Here is a 26,762-nt window from a genome sequence, read left to right on the forward strand (position 1 = left end):
AACTGAATCCATTTATATGCTGAGGGGCAATTGGGATGATTCCATATCTTAGCTACAGTAATAGTGCTGCAATGAACATGGTTGTGCTGGTGGTTTTACTATAGCCTTGTTGTGTTCTACTGGATAAATGCCCAGGAGTGCAAACTGCTATATCATAAGGTAGTTCTATATTTAGGCTTTTTTTTTTTTGGTTTGTGCAGCTTGAACTCCCATCCTGGGCGCTGTCCCTGAGCTCCTTTTTTCAAGGTTAGTGCTCTACCACTTTGAGCCACAGCTCCGCTTTCAGTTTTCTGGTGGTTAAATGGAGAAAAGAGTCTCACAAATTTTCCTGCCAGGCTGGCTGTGAACCGCAATCCTCAGATCTTAGCCTTCTGAGTAGCCAGGATTACCCGGGTATGTTTAGTTTTTTTGAGAAACCTCTACATTGCTTTCCAGAATGGTTGAACAAGCTTACATTCCCACCAAGAAAATGTGATACACACACACACACACACACACACACACACACAATGGAATTTTAGAAATGATTTTGTGCCATCTGAAAGACTTGGAAAGAATTGTATTAAGTGAAGTAAGCCAGGCCCAGAGAGACAAAAGTTGAAAGGTTTCTCTCATTAGTGGTAGATAGAATGTGCCTATAAATCTGTAAGTAAATATGATGGGTGGTATTCAAGTGGTTACAAATGAATTGACTGAATTATAATAGATACTTTGGAGAGCTTACGTAGTATGATTTTTTTTTTTTTGAAGGACTAAGTAAAAGCCCAACAAAATAAGCACAAGAAATAGGAACTTGCAAGGAGGGAGGAGGTAAGGGGAGCCGGGTTTACAATGAAGGCAGGAGAGAATGCAGTGAAGAATTCATTGTATATACCAGAAAATTGAGAAGTATGCAGGATGGGATGGGTCAAAGGGGGATGAAATTGTTGAAGGAGCAACACAGATCAAAATGCATTGTAACCATATACTACTTTGTTAAATGGCACCTCCTTTAAACAACTACTTAAATAAATATAAATGTGTGTATATCTATCTGTCTGTCTGTCTGTCTGTCTGTCTGTCTATCTATCTATCTATCTATCTATCTATCTATCTATCTATCTATCTATCTATCTATCTATCTATCTATCTATCTATTTATCTCAAACAACCTCCCCCCTAAAAAGAACAAACTTGCCAGAACTATTGTACTTTTCTGTTTACTGAGTTAGCACTGTTGGTGTGAATGCCATTAAAAATACTAAAGAAATAATCCTCTAAGTACAATATAGCCAGATTGAAAAGTGCCCTTCCTTAACAGTTTAGTAAAAGGCCACTGCAGAAATCTATAGATAGGGAACGGAATGGTGGGTGTGGACACATGGACACAGTGGACACATGGGCTCTTTGGGGCTGACAGAAGTATTCTTAAATGGAGACTGTTATGATGGCTGTGTAACCCTGCAAATCTGCCTAAATCAGAGAATCACATGTATTAAGGGAGTCTTTTGCCTTTTCTGGCATGTAAATGATGCTAGTAAAAGGCATCATCTTCATGCCGGTCACCTGAGCTACCTCCCTATCATGTGACCTCTACCACCAACCCTCCCAAGGAGTCATGGAGGTCTCTCAGAAAGGAAGCTCTTCCTCCCAACATACAAAATACCCCTATAGAAAAGCTAAAGGGGATTGTTACGCTTGAATCAAATTTCCCAGAGTATCTTTAGCACAGGAGTTAGTCCACTAAAAAGAAAATTTAAACAGAAGTGTAGCTGCAGGAAGTATGGTTCTCTAAAGCTATAATCCTATAGGTACTTTGCCATTTTGGAAGATTTTAATCAACTGGAAAAAGTTTTAACAAGTTCAAACAATGGCAACTGCACCTCAAACGTCAGCATCTCAGCAGCTTGTTCTTCCCCGGATTAATCCCACATCACTAAAGCTGTCAAGTGCATTTTCTTCAATTTCATAAATGTTTTGCAGGGAATGAAAAGTCAGGAGAACAAGGATACAATGTAACACTTTAAAAAACCACTTTTTTTTACTAGTATACTGCGCAAGGGAGAGTCATGGTGGCATTTCCGTTTATGAACACAATGTGCCCCAGTCAAACTCCCACCTTCTACCACTCTCCTTTATCTCCTCCTTATTCCCCTCCCCCTGACACTTTTTTGTTGGTTTTGGGGCTTGAACTCCAGGGCCTGGGGGCTGTTCCTGAGTCTCTTTGCGCTCAAGACTACCACTCTACCACTTGGGCCACAGCGCCATTTCCATGGCCCCCTTCTTAAAGTAGTTACAAGTCTCACTGTTCTATTTTCTTTTCTTTTTTTTTTTTTTTTTGATTTTTTTTATTGTGAAAATACTGTACAGAGGGGTTACAATTACATGGGCAAGATAATGAGTACATTTCTTATCAAGCATTGTAGTCTCCTCCTTTGTTTCCCCTTTCCATCCCATTCTCCCCCCACCTTCCCACCGAACCCTCCTCCCCCCTCACCAAAGTTGTTAAGTTCGTTTTTGACATAACCACTTGTACGTCTCATTGTTGCAATGGGTCCACCTGTATCCCTATTTAAACGATTTGTTTTTCCCTTCCCCTCCACAAATTATAACAACATCAAATACAGTGAAAGCAGGGGTTATACCGTGGGGGAGGGACATACAAAGCAACAAAGAAATCATCTTATAAATATGTTAGAAACAGTCACAAGAAAGAAAAAACATTTGAATACATATCTTAGAGTTCATTTCCCTAACGTCAACTTATCTGACCTTTTCTGCTTGACATATACTAGTTATTGTAAATAAGGGAAACCATGGGACCTATGTTTCTTTGGGCCTGGCTTACTTCACTTAATATAATTTTTTCCAAGCCTTTCCATTTCCTAACAAATGGGGCAATGTCATTCTTTCTGATGGAGGCATAGAATTCCATTGTGTATATATACCACATTTTCTTGATCCATTCATCTACTGAGGGGCATCTGGGTTGGTTCCAGATCTTAGCTATAGTAAATAATGCTGCAATAAACATAGTTGTGCTGGTAGCTTTAGTGTGGTCTTGTTTGTGAACATTTGGGTAAATGCCCAAAGGTGGAATTGCTGGGTCATTGGGGAGCTCTATGTGAAGTCTTTTGAGGAACCTCCATACTACTTTCCAAAGTGGCTGAACAAGTTTACACTCCCACCAACAATGCAGTAAGGTTCCCTTCTGTCCACATCCCCTCCAGCATCTGTTGTTATTAGAGTTCTTGATTATAGCTATTCTAACTGGAGTGAGGTGGTATCTCAATGTTGTTTTGATTTGCATTTCTTTTATGGCTAGAGAGGTTGAGCATTTCTTCATGTGTCTATTGGCCATCCTTCTTTCCGCTTTAAGTTTTTAAGTCTTAAGTTTCTCTTTAAGTCTTTAGCCCAGTTATTTATTGGGCAGTTGTTTCTTTGAGGATTTGTTGTTGGGGGATTTAATTTTTTGAGTTCCAGGTATATTTTAGATATGAGACCCTTGTCCGTTGTATGGCTAGTGAAGATCTTCTCCCAATCTGTGGGCTTTCTATTGATCTTGCTAGCTATGTCCTTTGCCATGCAGAAGCTCTGCAATTTCATGCAATCCCATTTGTCCAACCTTTCTTTGATTTGCTGTGTTTCTGGGTCTCTATTAAGAACATTTCGACCTGTGCCAATCACTGTTCTATTTTCATACAGGAAATAGAAAGCCCTTCAAAAATTCACCTTCATTCATCTTCTCCATTGTTCTTCCTCTTCCTCTGATGCTTGTACTACAACAAAGTCTGTTTTACTTTCCTGTCATTATCAGTGTATGCTAATTGCATAAAGGGGTTCCACAGTCATATTTTATACACATTTTTATATTTTAGTCTGATTAACCCCATCTTTTGCTCTTTCCCCATCCCTACCCTGTAATGTTTAACAGTTTTCAGTAAGTTTCCTTATAGTATCTTCATATGGAGACAAAAGGTATTCCCATATTATTTGTTCTCTCTTCCAGACAATCCCATTACTGCAATATTATATACACTACCAACATCTACATCTATCTCTTCTTTCTTTCTTTTTTCTTTCTTTCTTTCTCTCTCTCCCTTCCTCCCTTCCTTCCTTCCTTCTCTCCCTTCCTTTTTTTTTTTTTTTGCTGGTCTTGAACTATTTTGTTACTGGCTAGTGTTCTACAACTTGAGTCACAGATCCACTTAAAGTTTTTTGTTGTTTTTTTTTTGGGTGCTCAATTGGACATAGGAGTCTCACGGATTTTCGTGCTCAAGCTGGCTTTGAATTGTGGATCCTCAGGATCTCAGCTTCCTAAATAGCTAGGATAACAGGTTCTGAGAGCTGCCAATGCCCAACCTCAATGTGTATCTTTAGGTTGAAATTCCACAAGTGGAAAATATGTGATATATACTTTTTAAAAAATCATAGCTTAACTCATTCAACATGATTATTTCCAATTCTATCCATTTACCTGACAAAGATATAACTTCATTTTAATGGCTGAGTAATATTCAATAGTATATATGTATGTGTATGCTGTTTATCATCTTTTTTCCTTTGTCCATTCACTGGTTGTTGAGTAATTCAGCTGATTCCACCATTTGATAACAGTGAGCAGCATGCAATAAACATGGATGTGTTGAATATCTCTCTGGGCATTGTTTATTGCTTGCTTTCTTCATGATGAACATTCTGACTGAAAAGAGATGCAATCTCAAGGTCGTTTCTATTTCCTTATGGCTAGGTATGTTGAACATTTAGGTATCTATGTACTTACGTATGTATTTATGTATTTCTTCTTCTGAAAATTGTCTGCTTGCCCATTTGTTAACTGGTCTTTCCTTCCTTCTTTCCTTCCTTCTCCCCTCCCTCCCTCCTTCCCTTTTTTTCTTTTCTTTTCTTTTTGGTACTGGGGTTTGAACTCAGGGCCTGAGCCTGGTCCCTGAGCCTCTTTGTGCTAAAGGCTAATGCTCTACCCATTGAGCCACAGCACCATTTCCAGCTTTTTCTGAGTAGTTTATTGGAAATAAGAGTGTCATGGACTTTCTTGCCTAGGCTACCTTCAAACCATGATCCTCAGATCACAGCCTCCTGAGTATCTAGGATTACAGATGAGAGCCATCAGTGCCTAGCTGGACGATTTGTTCTTTTACTATCTCTTTTATCATTTGACTAGTTGGAAAAGATTTTCCCCCATTCTATGGCTTGTTTCTTAGCTCTAGTAATTGTTTCTTTTGCTGTGTAGAATCTTTAATTGGATACAGTCCTGCTGGTCAATTCTCATTCTTTTTTTTCTGAGCAACTGTGTCTTTATTCAGAAAGAAATTAATATCTGAATCTTTCAGTTTTCACCATGGTTTCCTATATTAATTTCAGTTTCAAATCTTACGTTAAGAATTTTTACCTTTTTGGTAAAATTAAATACCACACTCCTTAAAGTCTACATTCCAATTTTTTTGTTTTATTTTTTTATTTTTCCCAGTTGTGGATCTTGAACTCTGGGCCTGAGCGCTGTCCCTCAGCTCTTCAGCTCAAGGCTAGTGCTCTAGCACTTGAGCCACAGTACCACTTCTGGCTTCTTCTAGTTATGTGGTGCTGAGGAATCATACCCAGGGCCTGATGCATGCAAGGCAAGCACTCTACCCCTGGGCTACCTTCCCAGCCCTGGAGTTGATTTTTTGTACAGAGTAAGATATCAAGGTCAAGTTTCAGTCTCCTACAACTAGATAACCAGTTTTCCTAATGTCACTTGCTGAAAAGGCTGCCCTTTCTCTAGTTCAAGTTTGTTTTTTTTTCCTTTTGTTAGTGATTAGATTACTGTAGCTATGTGGTTATATTCCTGGGTCTTCTATTCCCTTCCACTGTTTTTATTCCAGTACCACACTGTTTTTGTTACTATGGCTCTGTAGTATAATTTTAAGTCAAGTATTATGATATTTCCCAGAGTTGTCTCTTTTACTCAGTATGTCTTTAGGTATTCGAGATCTTTTATTATTCCACATCAATTTTAGTATTGATTTTTCTATTCATGTCAATAATGGCATTGGGATTTTGAAGGGAACTGCACAGAATCTATAGATCACTTTTGGTAGTATAACTATTTTTATGGTATTAATTAATTAATCTGCCCATCCAAGAATATAGAGGTCTTTCCATCCCCTGGTGTCTTCTTCAACTTCTTTCCTTAAGGTTTTATAGTTTTCGCTGTAGGTCTTTTAGGTACAACTCCTTGGTGAAGCTTACGCTTAAGTATTTGGCTTTGTTTTGAAAGTACTGAGTGGAATTAAAAAAAAAATCTTCCTCAGCTTGTTGATTGGTTGGTTTATAGAAATATATTAATTTATTTTTGGTATGTTCTGCTCTATTTCCCAAAGTGTTTGTCAGACTAGGAAGGGTTTTGTTTACGTATGTTGGGGCGGGGCGGGGGGAGGAAGGGGGGGGAATCTTTAGGGCCTTTTAAGTATAGGATTATATCACTGGATATGTTTTCTTTCATTTTAAATAGATTTTAAGAATTTTTTTTGACAGCACCCCTCCCATGTACTTTAATACTTTTGTGGTTTCTATTGCTGTAGAGTTCTCAGATAATTCCATTGTAGTCTAACTGAATCCAGGGACTTATTTCAATTTCTTGTATTTGCTAAGACTTGCTTTCTGCTCCCAAATACGATCTATTTTAGACCAAGTTTCATGGGCTGCTGAGGAGAATGTTGATTGTTCAGCCGTTTGATGAAATACTCTGTAGATGTCTATCAAGTCCATTTGGTCTACAGTGTCAATAATTCTGAGGTTTCCTCATTTTTTTTTTTTTTTTTTTGTCGGTTGTGTGGCCTCAACTCTGGGCCTGGGCGCTGTCCTTCAGCTCTTCAGCTCAAGGCTAGCACTCTACTACTTGAGCCACAGTGCCACTTCCAGCTTTTTCTGCTTATGTAGTGCTGAGGAATCGAACTCAGGGCCTCATGAATGCAAGGCATGCACTCTACCACTGAGCCACTTTCCCAGCCCCTCCTCATTAATTTTTGTTTGGGCCATCTGACTACTGTGGAGTGGACTAAGAGTGGATTATTGAAGTCTCCCACAGTTAGGGTGCTGGGTTCCATTAGTGCTTGTAAGTCCAGAAGTGTTTGGTGAACTTAGGTGCATCAACATTTGGTGCATATATGTTAACAACTGCTATTTTACCTTTTATTAATATGAGGTGACCTTCTTTATCTCTTCTAATTTTAGTTTAAAGTCTAGTGTATCAGTTAAAAGTATAACTATTCATCTTGCTAGGGGGGAGGAGGTCCATTTGCTTAGAAAATCTTTTTCTAGACTTTCAAACTAAGCCTATTGTCTCTGGAAGATATTTATAGGCAAAGAATTTTTGGGTTTTGCCCTTTTCTTTCTTTTGATTGGAGTTGAGATCAGTAACATTTACTGTTAATATTGAAAAGTATGTTACATTTCCTGCCTTATTTTTTGTTGTATAATATTTACTTCTTTCCTATTCCTCCTTTGCTTATTTACTCCTTTACCAAGGTTTATTCTTTTTTTTTTTCTTTCTTTTTCAGGTAAGGGGTAGGTTTATTCATCGTTCCGGCTGGCACCAGGCCATCTTGGTCCTCCACGTGGTGGGCAAAGGCCTGGGAAAGAGAGCTGGGAGGGTTTATTCTTTCTTGTGTCTTCCTATTCCCGTTTGTTACACAAACAAACAAAAAAAACCCAAGGGCATATAAACAACATATCTAAGTTACCCTAAATGCTAAAGTACTGCAATGATGTGCTCTTGGGTTGGGTTCATAGTGGAAGTCCAATCCAAGAAGTGCAAATGCTTGTTAAGATGAAATATGGTATTCGTGCTTGGTTGTAATACAAGATATAGGGAAACATGCAAAATTTGAAGTGTAAGCTTCGGATTGTGGTACTAGTCTTAACATTTATAACAACAAAGAGAATTTTTAAGTACTGTTCTGTGTTTTGTGTGTGTGTGCACACATGCAAGCACATAGAACTCAAGGCCTCATGCTCTTGCTCAGCTTTTCTCACTCATGGCTGGCATTCTACTCTCTGAGCATGCCTATAATGCTATAGCATGCCTATAGCATTATGGCTGGTTAATTAGAGATAAGAGTCTCATTGATTTTTCAGCCTTGGGATGTCTTTGAACCACAATCCTCAGATCTCAGCCTACTGAGTACCTAGGATTACAGGTGTGAGCCATTGGTACCCAGCTTGAATACTGTTCTTATGAGACAGATTCATAGATCTGTACTCTGGTAAAAGGCAGATCAAAGTGGGTAGTGGCAAGGTTTTCAGTTTTTCTTTCTGAGAAGACTTAGTGGGATATTTTTACATATTTTAAGAGTGATCTGCAACTTAATGAAAATGTATACCAATATATCTTCAGATGGTTCAGCAAAATTCAGATAAAAGATAGGAGATGGTAGCTTACTCCTATAATCCTACTTACTCAGGAGGCTGAGACCTGCAGGAATCACAATTTGAAGTGACCTCTGGCAGAAAATTGCATGAGACTCCATCTACAATCAGCCAGAAAAAACCCTGCCTAAAGGTGTGCCTCAAGTGGTAGAGCACTAGTTATGAAAGAAAAAGGCTGAGCTCTAGGGAATGAGGCTTTGAGTTCAAGCTTTGGTACTAGCACATAATTTAATAATTTAAAAAAAAACCAGATCAGATCAGAGAGAAGGCAGTGGTAGCAAAACATTAACAACTAGAGAATCTTGGTAAAGGATATGGATGATCATCATATTAGTCTACCATACTGTGATGTGAAATTCTTCAAATAAAAAATTGTACCTTTGAAACTAGACAGCCTGAACATTAGTACTGCCTGATTTTGCCAACTGGGTAAATTTTTGAACTTTCTCTACCGTAGCTTCTTAACTTGTAAATGAGACTAATACTGTCATAACCATGATGTCTATCCCCACAGATTATTCAAGTATATAATAATTCAGAATGTGTAACTATTTAAAACAGTGCAAAGTTAAGCAATCAATAGATATTGCCTATCACGCACAGCACTGTCTGTTAACTCTCATCATTCTTCTTTACTTTTCTTGATTATATTTATCAGTATCTAACTTTGTAGTATCCATGCATTAGCTTATTTTCTATCTTTTCCCAGTGAATTCCAGTTGGCTATGTGCATATGTGTATGTGTGTGTGCATGTGTTGTATTTGTCAACACCTACTATAGTCACCTCAGAAACTTCAGCACTTGCATAACAAATGATCAATAAAAACCTGCTGAATGCATGAAGCCATGAGTGCATCTCATTTCATAACATGATGACATGTCTGTTTCTATGAATTAGAAAATGAATCCACACTCACATATATTTTATATAAATCATCGCCTTATTAAATGTCATCCTCAAAGAAATATATTCCTTATTAAAAATCAGCTGGCCCAAGGAAATCATAATATCCATGTGTTATAACATGTGCAAAGCATTAAAAAAAGAATTATAATTTTAGGAAAACCAGTTCAATAATAGCATAGTCATAATATAGTATTTTAAACTATATGACTCACTATGGAAGTACTTCAGATTGCTTTGGAGTTTGTAAACAATAAACTGCAACCAGATACTCTGAAAGGCATCCTGGTCTCTCATGGTAAGTATCTTCCAAGTCACGCACCATGTATCCTGCCGATACCAGGTGCCAGGGACTCTCACAGGAGAGAAATCTGTTCTGTTTTCACTTATTCTGGAACTTCCTAACTTTACAGAAAGAGGGACCGATGGGGATTGGAAAGAGAAGAGAGACTGAAATGTGATGAGAAGGTGGAAATGAGTTTTAATTTGAATAAAGCCATGATGCGGTTCTTGCTGCGTACACTACCAATGCTCAGATTTCTGTATCTTGGTCTCTTGTATAACGAAACCTACTTATGTCTAATAAAGATAGTATCAGTGATGTGCATAATGAGATTTCTTCACCTTTCCACATGACATACCTCACTCTTAGTTGTACATCCCAGTATTCAAGTTGTTTTATAACAGATGTAACATAGTGACTTATATTCAGTTTTATCAATTGAGATCTTTTGACCCTTTTCCCATCTATTGCTTCTATATCTTTAGTTACTAGCTCTGTTTTATTTATAGACAATCATTGCTTCTTGAGACATCCCTGGTGTCCTGGGTTCTAGTAAGGGTTATTCTTTTCACAGCTAGCAATTTTTCAGTCTTTGAAGTAACTTTCTGAATCTTTTAAAGAAATAACCAAGATAAATGGATAACAACCACAGCACTGTCTCCCTTCTGAATATCAAACCTACTTCTTCCATCTCAGGTACTACCCTCTTCAAGGAAGAAGGGTGAACAAGAAATACTACTTCTGAAAATACCATTTTTACTCAAAACTACTAGAGGTAAAAGTAATAGTGTTCTCCTAAGGAATCACAGTCAGCCCTGCCTGTGGGTTTGGGTTCCCATTTCCAGCTATCAAACTGGTCAGTGCTAAAGGGACTCAGGGCCATACACATGCTGAGCATACTATATGACTGAGCTACAGGTACCCAGTCCATTTTAACAAAAATTGCCAAAGACACCAGGTCTCCAACTATCCTCAGAAGATGAGGGTAGATCATGAAGCTCTGGTTTGAATGGGAAGAATCTCCTGGAGTCAGCACTGTACTACAGAAACCCAGAGGAATCTCATAGCACTGGTGTTGAATCCTTCACATATGGCATCTTTTCAGATAGCCACACATGTAGAGTATCAAGCTTACGATTCCAAGGATGTGAAGGTACGAATTCTAGTCACCAACGAAAGAATCCCTAATCTAGTTTTTGTGGTTATGAAGTCCAGCAGTGTCTCATAGCTAGGAGTCTCAGCCTTTTCTCCCTCTCCCGAGCACACAAGAATCTCAGAATAATACAAAAAGAAGCTGCAAATGTCAGAAAATTTTTAGTAAATCCCAAGTAACTGATCTAGATAGTTTGGTAGCAAGATTTCTGAGCTCCAGGTTTCAGAATAGGTGGTGATTAAGACACAGATGGAATCAAGTCAATGTTACAGCCTAGTTTTTAGGAAATCTACCAAAACCTGTCTGTCTGTGTCTCTCTCTGTCTGTCGGTCTCTCTGTCTACGTATCAAGAGGAAACTAGCTGCCAGTGGCAGGATCCTGATTTGAAGCCAGCCTGAGCAGGAAAGTCCATGAAACTCTTATCGCCAATTAAGTACCCCAAAAGCCAGAAGAGGAGTTGTGGTTCAAGTGGTAGAGAACTAGCCTTGGTCAAAGAAGCTCAGGGCCAGTGTCCAGAGCCTGAGTTCAAGCTCTAGGAATGGCACAAAAAAAAGTGCATATGTGTGTATACATATAAATAACATATACAATATATATTCTATGTATATAATCTCATGAGGAATTCCTAGAGAATGATGCCATCCTTTCCATTTCTGAGAGCCGAGAGATGCTACTCAAGTGATAATGCCAAGTCCAGAAGCACTGTGCATGCACCACATTTCAAGGCAGGTTTCACAGCCCCTCACAGGAAGCTCCAAATGTGGCTCACACAGAGGCACACCAAGTTATCTTCCATTTCAACTGCCCAACTCTCAGGATTGTGAGGAGCTACCCAAGTGCAATTCTGGCTATTCACAGTTTGAATAAGTTGCAGCCAAGTCCTCAGATGGCTTTTGATGGAACAACTAAAGTTTCTTCATGGAGCATGGACCAATGTGTTTCTGAAGTCATTTTACTATCTGAGCATCTAGAAGAGAAATCTAAGCACTGAAGCCAATTGAAAAATAATGGACTAGTAATTCCTGTTTTTTCAGGGTGTGTCACAGATTGCCATTCAATTTGTCCTGGGAGATCAAGAATAGGGGGATTATCATATCTTTCTCACCATCTTGGAAGGGTAAGAATCCTTCCTCCCTCTTCTCTCCTAGAATTTCAGTACAGAAAAAAAAAAAAAAAAACAACTTCACAAACTGAAGTGATATCAAAGGCCAACAGCTTTTCAAGTAGGAGATGGAGAGGGACCTGGTCCAATGTAGGAAAAGAAAATATCTCCAGTTTTCTGGAGAGCAGCGTGCATGTGTAAAAGCTCAGTGTAGACATACCTTCAGAAACAATCACTGGAGGAGAGCTGTGAGGCCTCCACGTCAGAGCTGACACCGGAAGGGTGACATTGACAAATACCCTGATTCCAGACAGCAATAACAATGCGGAGAGTTGACCACTGAGACTGGTGGTTTTAAAGAAATAAGGTGTACTTTTCTCAAATGAAGCGATTGATCATTCACTACCTACTTATTACATGCTTATTCTCTAAATGGAAAAGACTGAGCTGTTAGGTCCTACACAGGATTGGAAGCCTAAAATACACTTTCTGTCTAAGTGGCTTAGAATTAATTTGCATAACTAGGGTGAAATTACAAAATAACTAGTGTTGAAACAATAAATCTACAGTGTGATAACAGTCAAAATCATTTTTCAGCTAGGCACCAGTGGCTCATGCCTGTAATCCTAGCTACTAGGAGGATGAGATCTGAGGATCATGGTTTGAAGACAGCCCAAGCAGGAAAGTCCATGAGATTCTTATCTCAATTAATCAGTAAAAAGCTAGAAGTGGAGCAGTGGCTTAAGTCAGAGAGTCCCAGGCTTGAGAAGAAAAAGCCAAGAGAGAGCAAGAGGCTCTCAGATCATTCCAGCACCCAAAAATTAACAATTAAAAACAAAAACCATGTTCCTGTAAGGAAAAGGAAATTTAAACAGTGGACCACAGAAATCCACTACACAAATAATAGCAAATTTTCCAGGAATAAATATATTAGTAATATAAAAATGTAGCAAAGCTGGGGGTTTGTGTTCCCTGAACTCACTCTGCAGTCTTAAAATGACATGTTTGTCCATAAATAATGATCGATCACATTCTAACTGCATAACAGAACCTTTTGAACACTTTCTTTTAAAACATCAAACCCTTTCATAAGCATCACCTCCCTCATTGATCTTTTGGTTAATAACGAAAAACTATTAATGTCTCCATTTCCTAGATTTTCTTTAAAAACAGCAGTAAAATAAATGTTCCAGGGCACTTTGTGGCAAGGAGAATTTGAACCTATACATACAGATTCTAACTTAGTGCCCTTTAGGAACAAGTAAAATAATGTCAGCTAACATGAGACAATTTACTTTTCATTTCCACCATTATTTATACATTTTAAGTGCATCTATATCTTCTAGGTTACCCAGAAAGAACACAGTTTAAGAACAGTAAGTGCTCCTCGGTTACCTGAACTGTTACAAACCTAAGCATACACACAGCTAGCAGATTAAAAATAACCATAGTCTAGCTGGGCACTGATGGCTCACACCTGTAATCCTAGCTACTCAGGCTGAGTAGCTGAGATCTGAGGCTGAGATCTGAGAATCACAGTTCAAAGCCAGCCAGGACTAGAAAGTCTCTAAGGCTCTTATCTCCAACTGACTACCAGAAAACTGGAGGTAGAGCTGTGGCTCCAAGTGGTAGAGTATTAGCCTTAAGCAAAAGACCCCCAGGGATGGCACCCAAGCCCAGAATTCAAGCCCCTTGACTGACAAAAATAAAAATCACATTTTATACATTACCTCATTTAAGGCATTCCACAGTTCTTCATCTGTGTGTTCATTAAAGGGATCCAGGTTTCTCCTCATAGTTCCAGTGAACAATACAGGTTCCTGAATGTCCAAAGAATGAATGTCATTACTAGGGCCTCTTTATATTTTATTCTGATGTTAGTCTTCATAACAGAATTAAAATACAAACCAAAATTCACCATCAACATTAATTCTAAAGTTATTAATGTCTATTTACAAAATGGTATCTTCATTAATTTCCCCATTCAACAAACTTGTGCTCCAAAATAACTTCCAGACTTCTGAACACTAGCGAAAGAAATTGTTATGGCATGTTATTATGAGAAGAAATTGAAGAAAAAGGTTCTGTGTTCAAAACATGCTTTCTTAGTCACATCGACTGCATACAAAATTCAAGAATATATGTATTTGAGAAACTGAACAGCCAGAGAAACTAATTACTAAAACTTAATAAAAAGAAATAAATTACTGAACCTAATATAATAGTAGAAATCACTGACTACATTACCAGTTAATATTTTTGCTTCAAAGGAACATTGCTAAGTGGTTTTCCATTGGTAAAGACAAAAACGGTCCAGCGGATTGAGACAGTCCCTGTATGCCTGCATTTTGGCTCTGTTCTTTGTCTAAAGAGAAGTCACCCATGAGGCCCATGGGGCCCCTACTCTTGAGAGAGGGCTGTGATACTGCTTCAGCTATGCTCATCTTGTCTGTATATCGGGCTCCTGTCTCACCAAATCTCCTTATAAACTACAAGAGCAAGGGAGCCTGAAACCCATCAGGAGGCAAGTATTATTATTAAAGTAATAAAACTATTTTAAATAGCTCTTCCTAATTCACCAGCTTCAGGAGGAAGCCACAATTAAATTGCTCTTGAAATACACGCTTCCTCCTGGGTTTCTTGAGAGCATCTTGTATGTGAACGTGGGCGGGCTGTGCACAGGTTTTCTTCTGGAAGGCGTTAGCAACCCTGGCCCGGGTGAGAACCATGAGATGGGAACCAGAGCAGCCTGGCTGATCAGGACAGTCTCCCATCTCACCTGACCTGGGGGCTGGCCACTTAGTGCCTGAGAAGATTGAGGAGAAAACCTTTTCTCTAGCCATAAGGACACTGGTTCTGTCTTTCACTGTCTCAATTTTAGGACTAAGGAAGAAGAAATGGTATGCCACCCAAAACAGGTATCTCTCAGCAACATAAAAAGAAAAAAAAAAAGACATTGAAATGGCCTTTCATTTGCACAAAAGTGAGTAAGTGATCAATATACCTGAGAAGCCCTGGGGGGGGGGGGGGGGATCACTGATCCTATGATATTTCAAAATGAACACTAAACGGAACCAAAAAGTCCTGATTGCCTTTATTCATGGTTTCACATAAGACTACTGAATTTAAGGCAGAGGTCTAAGCAACTTCTATGCAACAGTGGGATACAGTGACAGTCACTACTCTACTAGAAGACTTCATATTAAAATTAAACAATCTTGTCATAATGAATTCCAAGATTCCAATGAGGCCAGGTAATTTCTTCTCCTCGCCTTGCTTATATGAGGTTTACAGAAGAGATGGGGCCATATATGGGGCAGCTGTTACTCATTATCCCTCTCTGTCGATGGTTCTTTTACCCCTAGAATATCTGAATGCTGTGGGCTCCGAGGAGATACAGACGTGGGAGAGGACAGAACAGTTCTTGTCCATGTGGAGAAGTTTGCTAATATGAACAACAGATCTGTTTCCTTGTCCACGATGACTTACGTTACTTGAACTTATCTTCCCACCAGGTTCTCATAAAGCAAAAATCACACCCAGTAACAGGTGAAGGGTGTGATAATACTTTTTCCAAAGTACCACCTTGAGCCACGATCCCTAAGCTAAGCCATGAAAAACATGCTTTGCTTTGCCCAGTTTGACCTTCCTTCCTGGTTAAGGGATGAGAAGGTTCCTAACTTTAGCACACTACAAGAATGCACAGTTTAAATCTAGCCCTCTACTTTGTGATCAGAGTCTTATGTCTGTAACCCTCCCTTACCTTCTTCCCTTTAGGAAACTCCTTTTTTTTGGGGGGGGGTCTAGTCGTGGGGCCTGAACTCTGGGCCTGGGCGCTATCCCTCAGCTCTTCAGCTCAAGGCTAGCTAGCACTCTACCACTTGAGCCACAGTGCCACTTCCTGCTTTTTTCTTTTTTGCTTATGTGGTGCTGAGGAATCGAGCCCAGGGCCTCAGGCATGCAAGGCAAGCGCTCTACCACTGAGCCACCTTCCCAGCGGAAACTCCTTTTTGACTTTTGGTTAGCACTGGATTTGAATGCAGGACCTTGAGCATCGTAGGCAGATACCTCCTCCATAGATAGGATTACAGGCCTGAGCTCTCATGCTTGTTGAGAAGGAGGCTTGAGAGTATTTTGCTTGGGCTAGCCTCAAATTATGATCGTCCTGCTGCATGTTTTATCTGAGTAACTGGAATTATAGGAGGGAGCCACCATTCCTGGCTAGAAACTCCTTAAAGATGAGTGAGTTTCCTAAAGAATGTGGATTAATGAGAAATTCTTCACAGACTTATGAGTCACGCTCGCTGAACTTCTGTCCATTTGTACCTGCTTTCTGCTGACTCTGAACACTGACCTCAGACAACAGCCCGGAGGAGCTCTGCTAATTATCACCAGACCACTGCTGACTGGCAGAAAGAAACACTTAGGCACCTTCCCACCAACTCTGCCAGGTTAAAGGGCAACAGTGAGCACCATTTCTTTAGCAGTATTAGAAAAACAAATCATTTAGTAAATAAGAGCATTTTTCTTCATGATGACACACCAAATATATAAATGTATTGTTTTTCTGTAAGCAAAATTTCAATCAAAACTTGTTGGATGAGGAGAATGATTCAATAAAAGATTCACTGATTGAAGCTATAGTTAGTTTTCTTACAATCACCCAAGCAATTTGCTCACAATGGCTGTTTTACCACAGCAATGTGTTTTATTCATGGTGTTCATTTTTGTGTCTTCTTAGGGGACTTTTATCCACCTGCCAAATAAGGAGCCATCATTTTATCTTCATAATAAAAGTGATCATAGTAGACACCTACTGCAAGAAGAGATAAGGGTCAAAATAATTATCATTTCTGATAGGTATTATTATTGCAAGTGTCTACCTCCACACAATGAAGTTAATAAACTAATCTTATAAATCAGTGCCTATAAACATGTTTTCAGGCAGAAGAGTTTGGTGCATAAATTTATGGGAGGACACACGGCCTTCTTGAAAATATATACAACATTTATTAACTGATATATATTTTTTTTTCTGCTGGTATGTGTTTAAATCTTGTTTAATAAGCATTTTATGTTAACCTCTACTGTTAGCTGGCATGACACAGTTAGGGAAACAAATGCTCTTATTTAATGTAATCATTTCAATGGAGAACTAGTAGCAAACCTCTTTCAACACAGTACGTTCACACACTTTATATCCTTTGGGCCATCATCACTAGCTAACTTTGTCTTGAGTCACAAACACAGCTTAAGTTCTTATTTAGGCCTATAACCCCAAAGTGACCACCAAGAATCAAAGCTGGGAAGTAATAAAATGATAATCCCTTGATACAACTCCATGCTGAAAACTACAGCTTTACTTAGAGCTATTGTGAAGACTGACAGACTTCCATTATGTCAAGAAGAAACTTTACCCACCAACGTCAGACTTAAACTGACCTGAGACAAAGACAAAAAGCCATCACAACTAGCCCAGGTAAGTCTAAACACTTACGCAAGTCTTTTTTGGGGATGCCAAGCAGTAAACTTCCCCATACTAAAATGTATCATGACAGCCACTGCTGTTCCCAGGGTCCCAGAACTCCTTTTTTATTTCCAACTCTCTAAGGACAGTATCTCCAGGTCTCAAGAACAGAAGTCACCTGAAGTTACTCTAAGGTATGGTTCCTTCCTTTAAAAAAAAAATCTGTAGCCTCTGAATGAATGGATTATCGTGTATTTTCAGAAGAAAAGAACACTGTTCACTGACAAAAGAAAAAGAATTTAAGTCTTGTAAAGTCTTCTTTAAATACAGAAAGGTCACCAGCTCCAGGGAGCAGAGCCCGGCTTTAATGAAGACTTCAATGTGCAGAAACAAAGCAGGAAGGCATTAGGCTGGGATCCAATTGTATTTCTTTACTAGTAATAGCATACCTACCTCCTTTTCTCTTTGAGTTTTGTTCTCAGAACGAAAAAAGAAGAGGAGGAAAAAAATAAGGTAATCAAAAGGGAGTTTTAAAGAGACAGAGCTCTGGATAACCTTTCAACCTACTGAGAAAAATACAGGTAACAGAAATATCCACAGCTAGCAGAACAGATTGTTTCTAAAATACCTGGTGGCTGATTCAAATTTAAAACAACAATTAAGTGTGAAAAAGTGGTTGTTTAATCATATTACAGATTATATATGTAGCACTGATAGGCATTGGACCTTAGGTGAATCTGCATGAAATGATTGAAAATATTTCCTTCTGCTGGCAGGCCAGAAAGCCCTAAGTGTATAAAGAATCCATGCCCTAGATGGGTATGGAGAGAGAGGTCTGCTTTGGAGGTAAGAGGGAACAAGAAGTTTGAGAAACTCCATCTCAACCAATAGCTGATGTTACTTGATCCTGACAATCTGGTCTTTCAAAAACCAATTAACTACACCAATGAAGTACAAAGCCCCTGGAAAAGGTATCTCTTGGCTTTGTTCTATATTTATTCTCTTTGGTTATGGGGTTTGGGATTCTTCTTTTTTTTTTTTTTTGGTCAGGTGTGGGGCTTGAACTCTGGGCTTGGGCACTGTTCCTGTACTCTTTAGCTCAAGGCAAGCACTCTACTGCTTGAGCCACAGCGCCAGTGCCACTTCCAGTTTTCTGGTAGTTTACTGGAAATAGGAGTCTCATGGACTTTCTTGCCCCGGCTGGCTTTGAACTGTGATCCTCAGATCTCATCCTCCTGAGTAGCTAGGATTATAGGTGTGAGCAACCGGTGCCCAGGTTGGGGATTCTTTTATAAGTGGCATGGCTAGAAAAACAATGGGTAAAATATTTGATACAATGCCAGTTAGGTAAATATATATTGTCAAATATTTTCTTTTTTTGTGTGGTTCCTGGGGCTTGAACTCAAAGCCTGGGTGCTATCCTTGAGCTTATTTTGCTTAAGGCTAGCACTCTACCACTTGGGCCACAGCTCTCCTTCTGGCTTTTTGATGGCTAAATGGCGGTTAAGAGTCTCATAAACTTTCTTATCTAGTCTGTAATCCTGAAATCTCAGCCTCCTCAGCAGCTAGGATTACAGCCACTGGCACCTAGCTGAAAACATTTTTTAGATTCTGACTCTGCTAGGTTCTGGCTACTGGCTGTAACCCTAAAGATAAGTTCCGAATCTCCTTATGCCTCAGTTTCCTTCCTGGAATCTGGAGCTCACCCTCTGTTGCCTGGCCTGGTGTACCATAGCTCTGAATTCTCACCCCATGCTGACAAGACAGCACAGCCAAGACCACACAGCAATGGATGGCAGGCTGTGTTTGTAAACTGCAGGTGCGACCAATGGATCATGAAATCAATTTTGTGGCCCATGATCATCATATTGTCTTTTCTATGAACCAGAATAGAGTGGGAATAATAGAAAAGAGCGGAGTGTAGCGCAGAGAGTGGTAATGTTTTATGAGAGTTTTTGTTTCAGTGCACGTGGGTGTACAGGGCCTGCGCACCACCCAGTGGCGTCAGTGTTAAAAGTGGAGAGCAGAAGGAGCTTCCAGAACTGGTGTTGAAAATCTTTCTGGATCCCTGTGGATCCTGGCTCTGCTTCTTTGTTATGTGAGTTCAGTTCTCTGGGCCTCAGTTTTTAACGGTCCAATGAGAGTGATGACAGAATTATAGGAAGGGTTGAGAGGCAGCAGGGCAAGATGGTAAAGCACAAGAAAGATTCCACAAATGTAAGAGATGATGCCTCTTGTGTAACTCATGGAGGCTGCACTCAAGGAGTGGAAGGGAGAGGTAAAAAGGGAGGATCTTCCCCTTGCCTCCATGTGGGAAAAACATTTGATTTCCCTGGGAGGTTTTACCTTAGAATGCTCTGTGTGTGTGTGTGTGTGTGTGTGTGTGTGTGTGTGTGTGTGTGTGTGTGTATGAATATGTGCCTGTGTTATGAGTGTATGTGCATGGATGTGTGCATATTATAACTTCATTTTTTTTAATGTAAGTAATTTGGTTTAAAGAAAATCATTAAGGATTACAAAAACATAAGTAATGAGTCGAGTCAAGTCCTTCCAGAAGGAGCAACAGTTTTTACTTAAGTAGTGATTTCATCCAGAAGGACAATTCCCAAATCATTAATGATAAACTTACTGTTTGAGGAGCACTGGTGGCTCATGTCTGTAATCTTAGTTACTCAGAAGGCTGAGGTATGAGGACTAAAGCTCAAAGCCAGCCCAGGCAGACAAATCCAAGAGACCCTATCTCCAGTTATCCAGTAAAAAAATCATATGTGGAGGTGTGACTCAGGTGGTAAGAGTGCCAGTCTTGAGTGGATAAAGCTAATAAACAAAAGTGTGAGGCCCTGAATTTAAGCCCCAATGACCAGCACAAGAAAGGAACAAAAGAAGAGAGAGAAAGAGGAGGGAGGGAAGGAAGGAAGGAAGGAAGGAGGGAAGGAAGGAAAGAAGGAAGGGAGGGAGGGAGGGAGGGAGGGAGGGAGGAAAGGGAAAGGAAAGGAAAGGAAAAGAAAAGGAAAAGGAAAAGAAAAGGAAAAAGAAAAGGAAAAGGAAAGGAGGCCAAGTCACTATTTATTGAACATTCTTAAGAAGTGAGCACTGGTCACCTACATGCTCTCCTGCGGTCAATCTCCTTCATGACAAACCTGAGACACAATAATTACTAGACCAGGTTTAAGGACAGGATGAAGCTGAAAGGCTGGGTGACTTCTTCAAGGTCCCACACATTCAGGAGGAAAACAGGGTTAAAAATGTGGGTGGTTTTACTCACTATTAACCCATGCTCTGAAACATCTGTCCTAAGCTTTTGGGGACCCTGCCTGGTTCTTCAAAACATGCTCCTTGTATCAACCCACATTGGTTCTTGGAGACAAAGGCACACAAAGGCAACCTATGAGGATGGCGTGCTTACAATGCCTGGTGATCCATGATCTACATGGCTACAAAACTCAGCACTGTTTGGTTAACTCTGCTCTCTGGAGTTGATTCACAGAGCATTTGCACAAAAGGAGGGTGGGAACTTATGGAATAGAACCAAAACCTGGTGATGTCAAGGTGTGTTTAGTCTTTGCTCAGATGTGCTTCCAAAACATTTCTGGCAGAGCCAAGAATCATCTAAGGCCACTTCTTTATTTAGAGTTCTTTTATGTATGCACTCACACAGCCATTTCTTATTAAGAAGCATTAAAAGTAGCGCAGGGCACGTTTCTAGATCCTTTCATCCTAGGATATAAAAGTACTTTATGGGTACGCCCATTCCCTCTGTTAAACAAATCTCCCCTGTCCCATTTCTGAGATGGGTACAAACAAAGGATAGAACTTGGGAATTTTAAACTCTCATTTTCTCCTGTAACCATTGTCACATTTCTAATAGGCAAAAGGATTTCTAAGTGTTGGAAGACTTTCCCCATTTTCTTCCTGTCAATCATTTTTTCCTTTCTGTTATTATCTTTATAAGTAGTTCTACAAAGGAGATGCCATTTAGCAAAGCAGTTTATGAATACAATATATTCTAATCAACATCATCCCTTTCAACATTATCACTATCCCTCCACATCAACCAATTTAAAGAACATAGTTCAGTGATATTTAAGTATAACTTCATTATTTGACCACTACCATTACTCTCCAAGTACCTCGTATTAGTGAAGCTATTTATAATTGTTGTGACTGGCTTACTTCACTGAGCAAAGTATCTCCAAAGTGTACCCATGTTGTAGCATGTATCAGAATTCCCTCCCTTTTGAAAGCTGTATAATTTTCCATTGTATGCATAAACCACATTTTGTTTTCATCTACCGATTGGTTGGTGGATGTTTGGGTTGTTTACACTCTTGGCTACTGTGAATAATTTTGTTATGAAAGTGGATATAATATTATCTTCTGAAGACCCTGTTTTTGATTCTTTTGGACATACACTCAAGAGGCAGAACTGCTGGTTCATCTGGGAACTCTATTCTTTATCTGATGAGGAGCCTCCACCTTGTTTCTCATAGTGGCTTTACTATGTTACATTTCCATTAGTAGAGCACAAGGGATCCAACACATCATTTCCCATTCTTTTGGTGGTAGCTATTGTGAGATTATATTTCATTCTGTCCTGGGTATCGTGTGTGTGTGTGTGTGTGTGTGTGTGTGTGTGTGTGTGTGTGTGTATGAGAGAGAGAAAGAGAGAGAGAGGGAGAGGGAGAGAAAGAGAGAGAGAGGGAGAGGGAGAGGGAGAGGGAGAGGGAGGGAGAAAGAGAGAGAGAGAAGAAAAGGGAGAGAATGTGTTTGTGTGTCTGTGTGCCAGAACTTGGACCTGAACTCAGGGTCTGAGTATTGTTGTTTAGCTTTTGTGCTCATGGCTGTTTTTGTGACTTGAGTCACAGCTCCACATCTTGCCTTTTTGGTAGTTAACTGAAGGCAAGAGTCTAATGAACTTTTTTGCACTGGCTGGCATCAAACCAAATTACTCAGATCTCAGCCTCCTGAGTATTTAGGATTTCAGGCGTGAGTCACCAATGCCTGGCATGAACTGAGCATTTTGATTTCAAATTACTTGAAGTAACTTCAATTATTTTAGAGGTCAGTGTTAGGTAGCAGTAACTATACTTGGACATAAGGCCAACATTTGTATTCTCTTTTCTTTGAGATGGCAGGACCTCTATGCTTTCTAAATAAGTATTTAAGGGCCCTTAATGTTCACATCCCAGACAAGCATATTAACTTACCTCTCTGTATTTCTTATCTCAGGAGTAAGTGTGTGTGCGCGTGTGTGCATGTGTTCCTCAGTTCCCCTTGATTATCAGACAACTGTGGAGTATGAAACACCCCAAACTAAAAGCCCCAAATAGCAAGTCTAGAGTTGAATACATACAAGTGACAGCAGGAAGAAGCTGGGAAGCCAGCAGGTGCAGGCCCCAGGCCTGTGGAAACAAGGACCTATGCTGCGCAGCCACAGCTGCCTCTCTGGCGGGAAGTAGTTACTCAATAAATACATTCTGAATTTATGTTGAATAGAGGAACTATGAGCAACGACAGGAATTATTGGGCAGGTAATCCAATCTCTAGAACACTCTCCAATAGTCTTCCATTAAGCAGAATTTAAAAAAAAATTAAAAGCCCAAGAGAAAATGGCAATTCACCTCTGTGCCATCTTAGCAACCAAGTCCTGGGCCTATGTGAAGTGTTCAGCCCACATTATGTCACGGAATTGCCTCATAACAACTCCCAGAGATGGCTCCTGGTAGAGAGAGAGAATAGAAGTATGAGTGTTCCCCATGGCTCTGTACTGGGGTGAAATCACTCACTAATGTTTAGTTTTGAAAGTATCTGCGAAGCATCTATGAGCTCTGGGATTCTCAGTCTCACAGATCCACAGGACGCCTTCCATGGCGATAATCACCCCTGAAAGGGTAGCTTTAGTTTGTTCAGCCAAATTCCCTCATTAAGACACTTAAAATCCATGTTTCCTCTCGAGTGCTAAGTAAACCATTTATCATTCTATTCTCAGAATTATGTGGTTATCAGTGGATAAAACTCAGACCTGGGGAAGATGAATCCTGAAATCTGCCTAGGAAATCTAGGTATTATTGAATCAATCACTCTCTCTCCATCTCCCTCTCTCTGTATTTCTTTCTATATATATTCTTCCCCCACCTCATCTCTTACACATACACACTCACACAAATAAACAAACATACCAACTCTAGTATCTGGTAAAAAAAAAAAAATGCCCATTGGAAATACGCTCCATTGGCAGATAGGATCAATCTTTTTATCCAATTATAAAAAAACAGCAATAAAATTAAAAGCAATTAAACTTGGGTGCCCTTATGAAAGGAACATGTGCAAACACTCTGACTTGCATACCTGAGGTATGATTGACATTTTCTTCCTTAAATCATGAAGTCCAATTTCACTTGTCAAGATCTTATCAATCCAAATTTTCCCTTCAGGTTCTGACAATCTGAAAAGAGCTGAGATGAGGGAACTTTTTCCAGCTCCCGTTCTTCCCACAATTCCAATCTACAAAGAAATCAAGAGAGAAGATTTAAAAAAAAAAATCAACAACACGCAATAAACTAGGTTTAACACATTGGGGTCTGAAGGTGAATTAGGAAAGCTTTGTGTTGAATACTATCTAAAAATTCCTCAATCTGTAAGAATGGCTGGCCACTTTTTGTTGTTCTTGGTTGTTGACAGTGGTGAAGGGGTTTGAATTAAGGGGTTTGAATTAAGTTGGACAACTGCTCTACCACCTGAGTGATGGCCTCAGTTTTTTTCACCGTTAGCTTATTTTTCAGACAGATCCTAGTACTCCTTTCACTGTTCAGCTGGTACTCAACCCCTTGAGCAACACCTCCAGCCCTGCTCTTTTGCTACTGATTTTGGAGCTAAGAGTCTCACAAACTTTTCTGTCCAGGCTGGTTTCAAATCTCTATGCTACAGATCTCAGCTTCCTGAATAGCTGAGGTCTGTAGGCCTGAGCCACCAGCACTCAGCTCCCTGCTTTTTGCTTGTGTGGGCTTAGACTGCAATTTTATCTTCACCTCTTGAGTAGCTGAGATTACAGGTAGATACCAACACACCCAGCTTGATGGCATATACCCAGGATGGCCTTATACTGCGATCTTCCTCTCTCTACCGCCTGAATTGCTGGAATTACAGGCATTTGCTATTATATCTGCATCAGGGCGGTACAATCCATTTTGGTGGGGGCTATCCTGTGTACTCTGGGTCATTTACCAGTATCTCTGGACTGTACCTTCTTGGTGACAGTGGCTGCTCCCAAAACGTGACAACCAGAGATGTCAGACATTGACAAATGTCCCATGAAGATAAAAACAGTCCCTTGGTGAGAACCAGTGGTCAACAAAAGAGTTAAAAGGAGCCACAGGGAAAAGCCAGCAGTTTCCTAAGTGGGTATTGAAAAGAAGCTTTATTTCCAAGGCTTCAGTGCTTTTACAAAGTATGTGAGAGTGCTGGGACTTGAACTTAGTACCTCATGGTCTTGTCTGGCTTTTATTGTCCAGGCTAGCTCTCTACAACTAAGCAACTGCTCTATTTGCAGCTTTTTGCTGGTTAACTGTACATTAAGACTCTAGTGGACTTTTCTGCCTGGGCTGGCTTTCAAACTGCAATCATCAATTCTCTGCTTCTGGAGTAGCTAAGCTTAGAGGTGTGAGTCGCCATGGACATCTAGCTAGGTCTCAGTATTCTGAACTAAAAGAATTTCTTTGGTAATTTCATAGAGATGTTATTAACCACTCATAACAGAGATGCTATACATATACAAGTATTGGTTTTTCCGAAGTTCTATCGTTTAAGAGAAATTACTCACTGGAAGAGAAAATAAGTCACTTCCAGATATTAACTGTCTGGTTATATTCTGTTTCAAATAAAAATACCTTAATTTTTTTTTAAAGTATAGGTCTCCAAATCTTAAAAGACAAAACCAGTAACCAAAACACAAACAATGAGATCAACACCAGCACCACAAATAACATTTGCTCCATGCATGAGGCCTTACATCTGTGCAGTTCAAAAGGCATTTACCAACCAATTAATACTTACAATTGCCCCTTGGGAAAGATTTGTGTCAAAAATTATTTCTCTTTTTGAAGCCAGAGCAAGGGAAAATAAGAACACCAACAATAAGATCAAAGAATCAATAATAAAATGCAGGTAAAAATGCAGACCAGGAGTGAGACTGTGTTATGAAAACTGGCTCTTAGAAGTGTGCATTTAAACCTGTAGGAGGAAAGCTGGCATTTCTGCCAATGAGCTGGCCCGTCTGCAGACTCCATGGTAAGAGCTGACATCATTCTTATTCAAAACTCTGCAGCTATGCAGGGCATAGGCCAGGCTTTCTACTGCCTGTAAATTATTTCAATAAAAATTTCAAACCTCATTGCTTTATGCAGAGAGCAATGGAACTTTACTGCACACTAATTACATGCCGGGCATTTTATGTATTATCTCATTAGAATACTTCCAAATGAAAATCTATAAACACTAAATATGGCAATTCAACAATTTATTCTTATAGAGATCAATGTAGAAAAGTAGCTTTATCTACTTTTTTTAAAAAAAACTTTGTAGCTGTTACTGTCTTGTGGGAACTGAATTTTTTTTTTTTCACAGATGGCCTGTTTTCTGCACCTAGGTATGCCCTCCATGTGTCTGCAGGTATCTTACCAGTGTTTCTGTCATCTCTGGATATTCTATGCAAACTGCCATACAGCAAGACACATGCTGTGTTTGTGTGAGTATGTGGGCATTCATGCTACTGTCTTCCAGGGGAACCAACACAGCTACTTTGTCTGCTATGGGGAAATGGCCGGATAGACGCCTCAAAAGCAAGTGTCTCAGGTACCACAGGATGGTGGGCTCCAAGTTCTATTAATTAATTGATTTAATTAGTTCAATTAATATATTTAATTAAAAGGCAACCCAAAGAAAACCTGGCACTGGCCATTTCTTCCTACCTTGTAAAATGCATCAAAACTACAGTCTGGAAGATTTTCACTGATGGCTGGCAGGAAGGTATTGCCAAGTTCACCATATTATACCCCTGGGACACTTGGAGATAGTCTTATTTCAGTTGCTTTGCCACAGATCCTTTGTGCTTTACCAATTCAGCCAAGGTTTACCTCCAACAACTTTACAACCTGTTAGGTATTTGTTTTTGGATCTCTTTTTATACACCAAACTCAGCATGCGCAATGCCCCGTGGCCCATTCAGCATGGCTGATGTCTTGGACTTCCCCAGTGTATCTGTTGACTTTTCCACCTTATGTTCAGCTTCCTTCAAAGGCAGCCTAGTGCCAAGCCCTGAAAATATACTTTTATTTCATTACTCTGTTCTCTTACTTTTACTTCCATGGCCATCATAGGTGCAGAGCTCTATCACTTTCAAAAAATAAAAAATGTCACACTGGTGGTGTTAAGCAGTGAAGTCTTCTTCC

General features: G+C 39.7%; 1 protein-coding gene across 1 annotated transcript in view; it reads right to left on the reverse strand.

Annotated features, from left to right (window-relative positions):
* Positions 1 to 26,762, reverse strand: part of Abcc4 (ATP binding cassette subfamily C member 4) — a 216,677-nt gene that overhangs the window by 19,082 nt on the left and 170,833 nt on the right. Inside the window, exons 26-27 of the mRNA XM_042682640.1 lie at positions 23,665 to 23,820; positions 13,580 to 13,669 (exon numbers count right to left, since the gene is read on the reverse strand). Of these exons, the coding sequence (XP_042538574.1) occupies positions 13,580 to 13,669; positions 23,665 to 23,820 (246 nt within the window). The remainder of the gene's footprint in view (positions 1 to 13,579; positions 13,670 to 23,664; positions 23,821 to 26,762) is intronic.

This window comes from Dipodomys spectabilis, unplaced genomic scaffold (genome assembly GCF_019054845.1).
Source record: "Dipodomys spectabilis isolate Male_0828 unplaced genomic scaffold, ASM1905484v1 ptg000075l, whole genome shotgun sequence".
NCBI classification, from domain to species: domain Eukaryota; kingdom Metazoa; phylum Chordata; class Mammalia; order Rodentia; family Heteromyidae; genus Dipodomys; species Dipodomys spectabilis.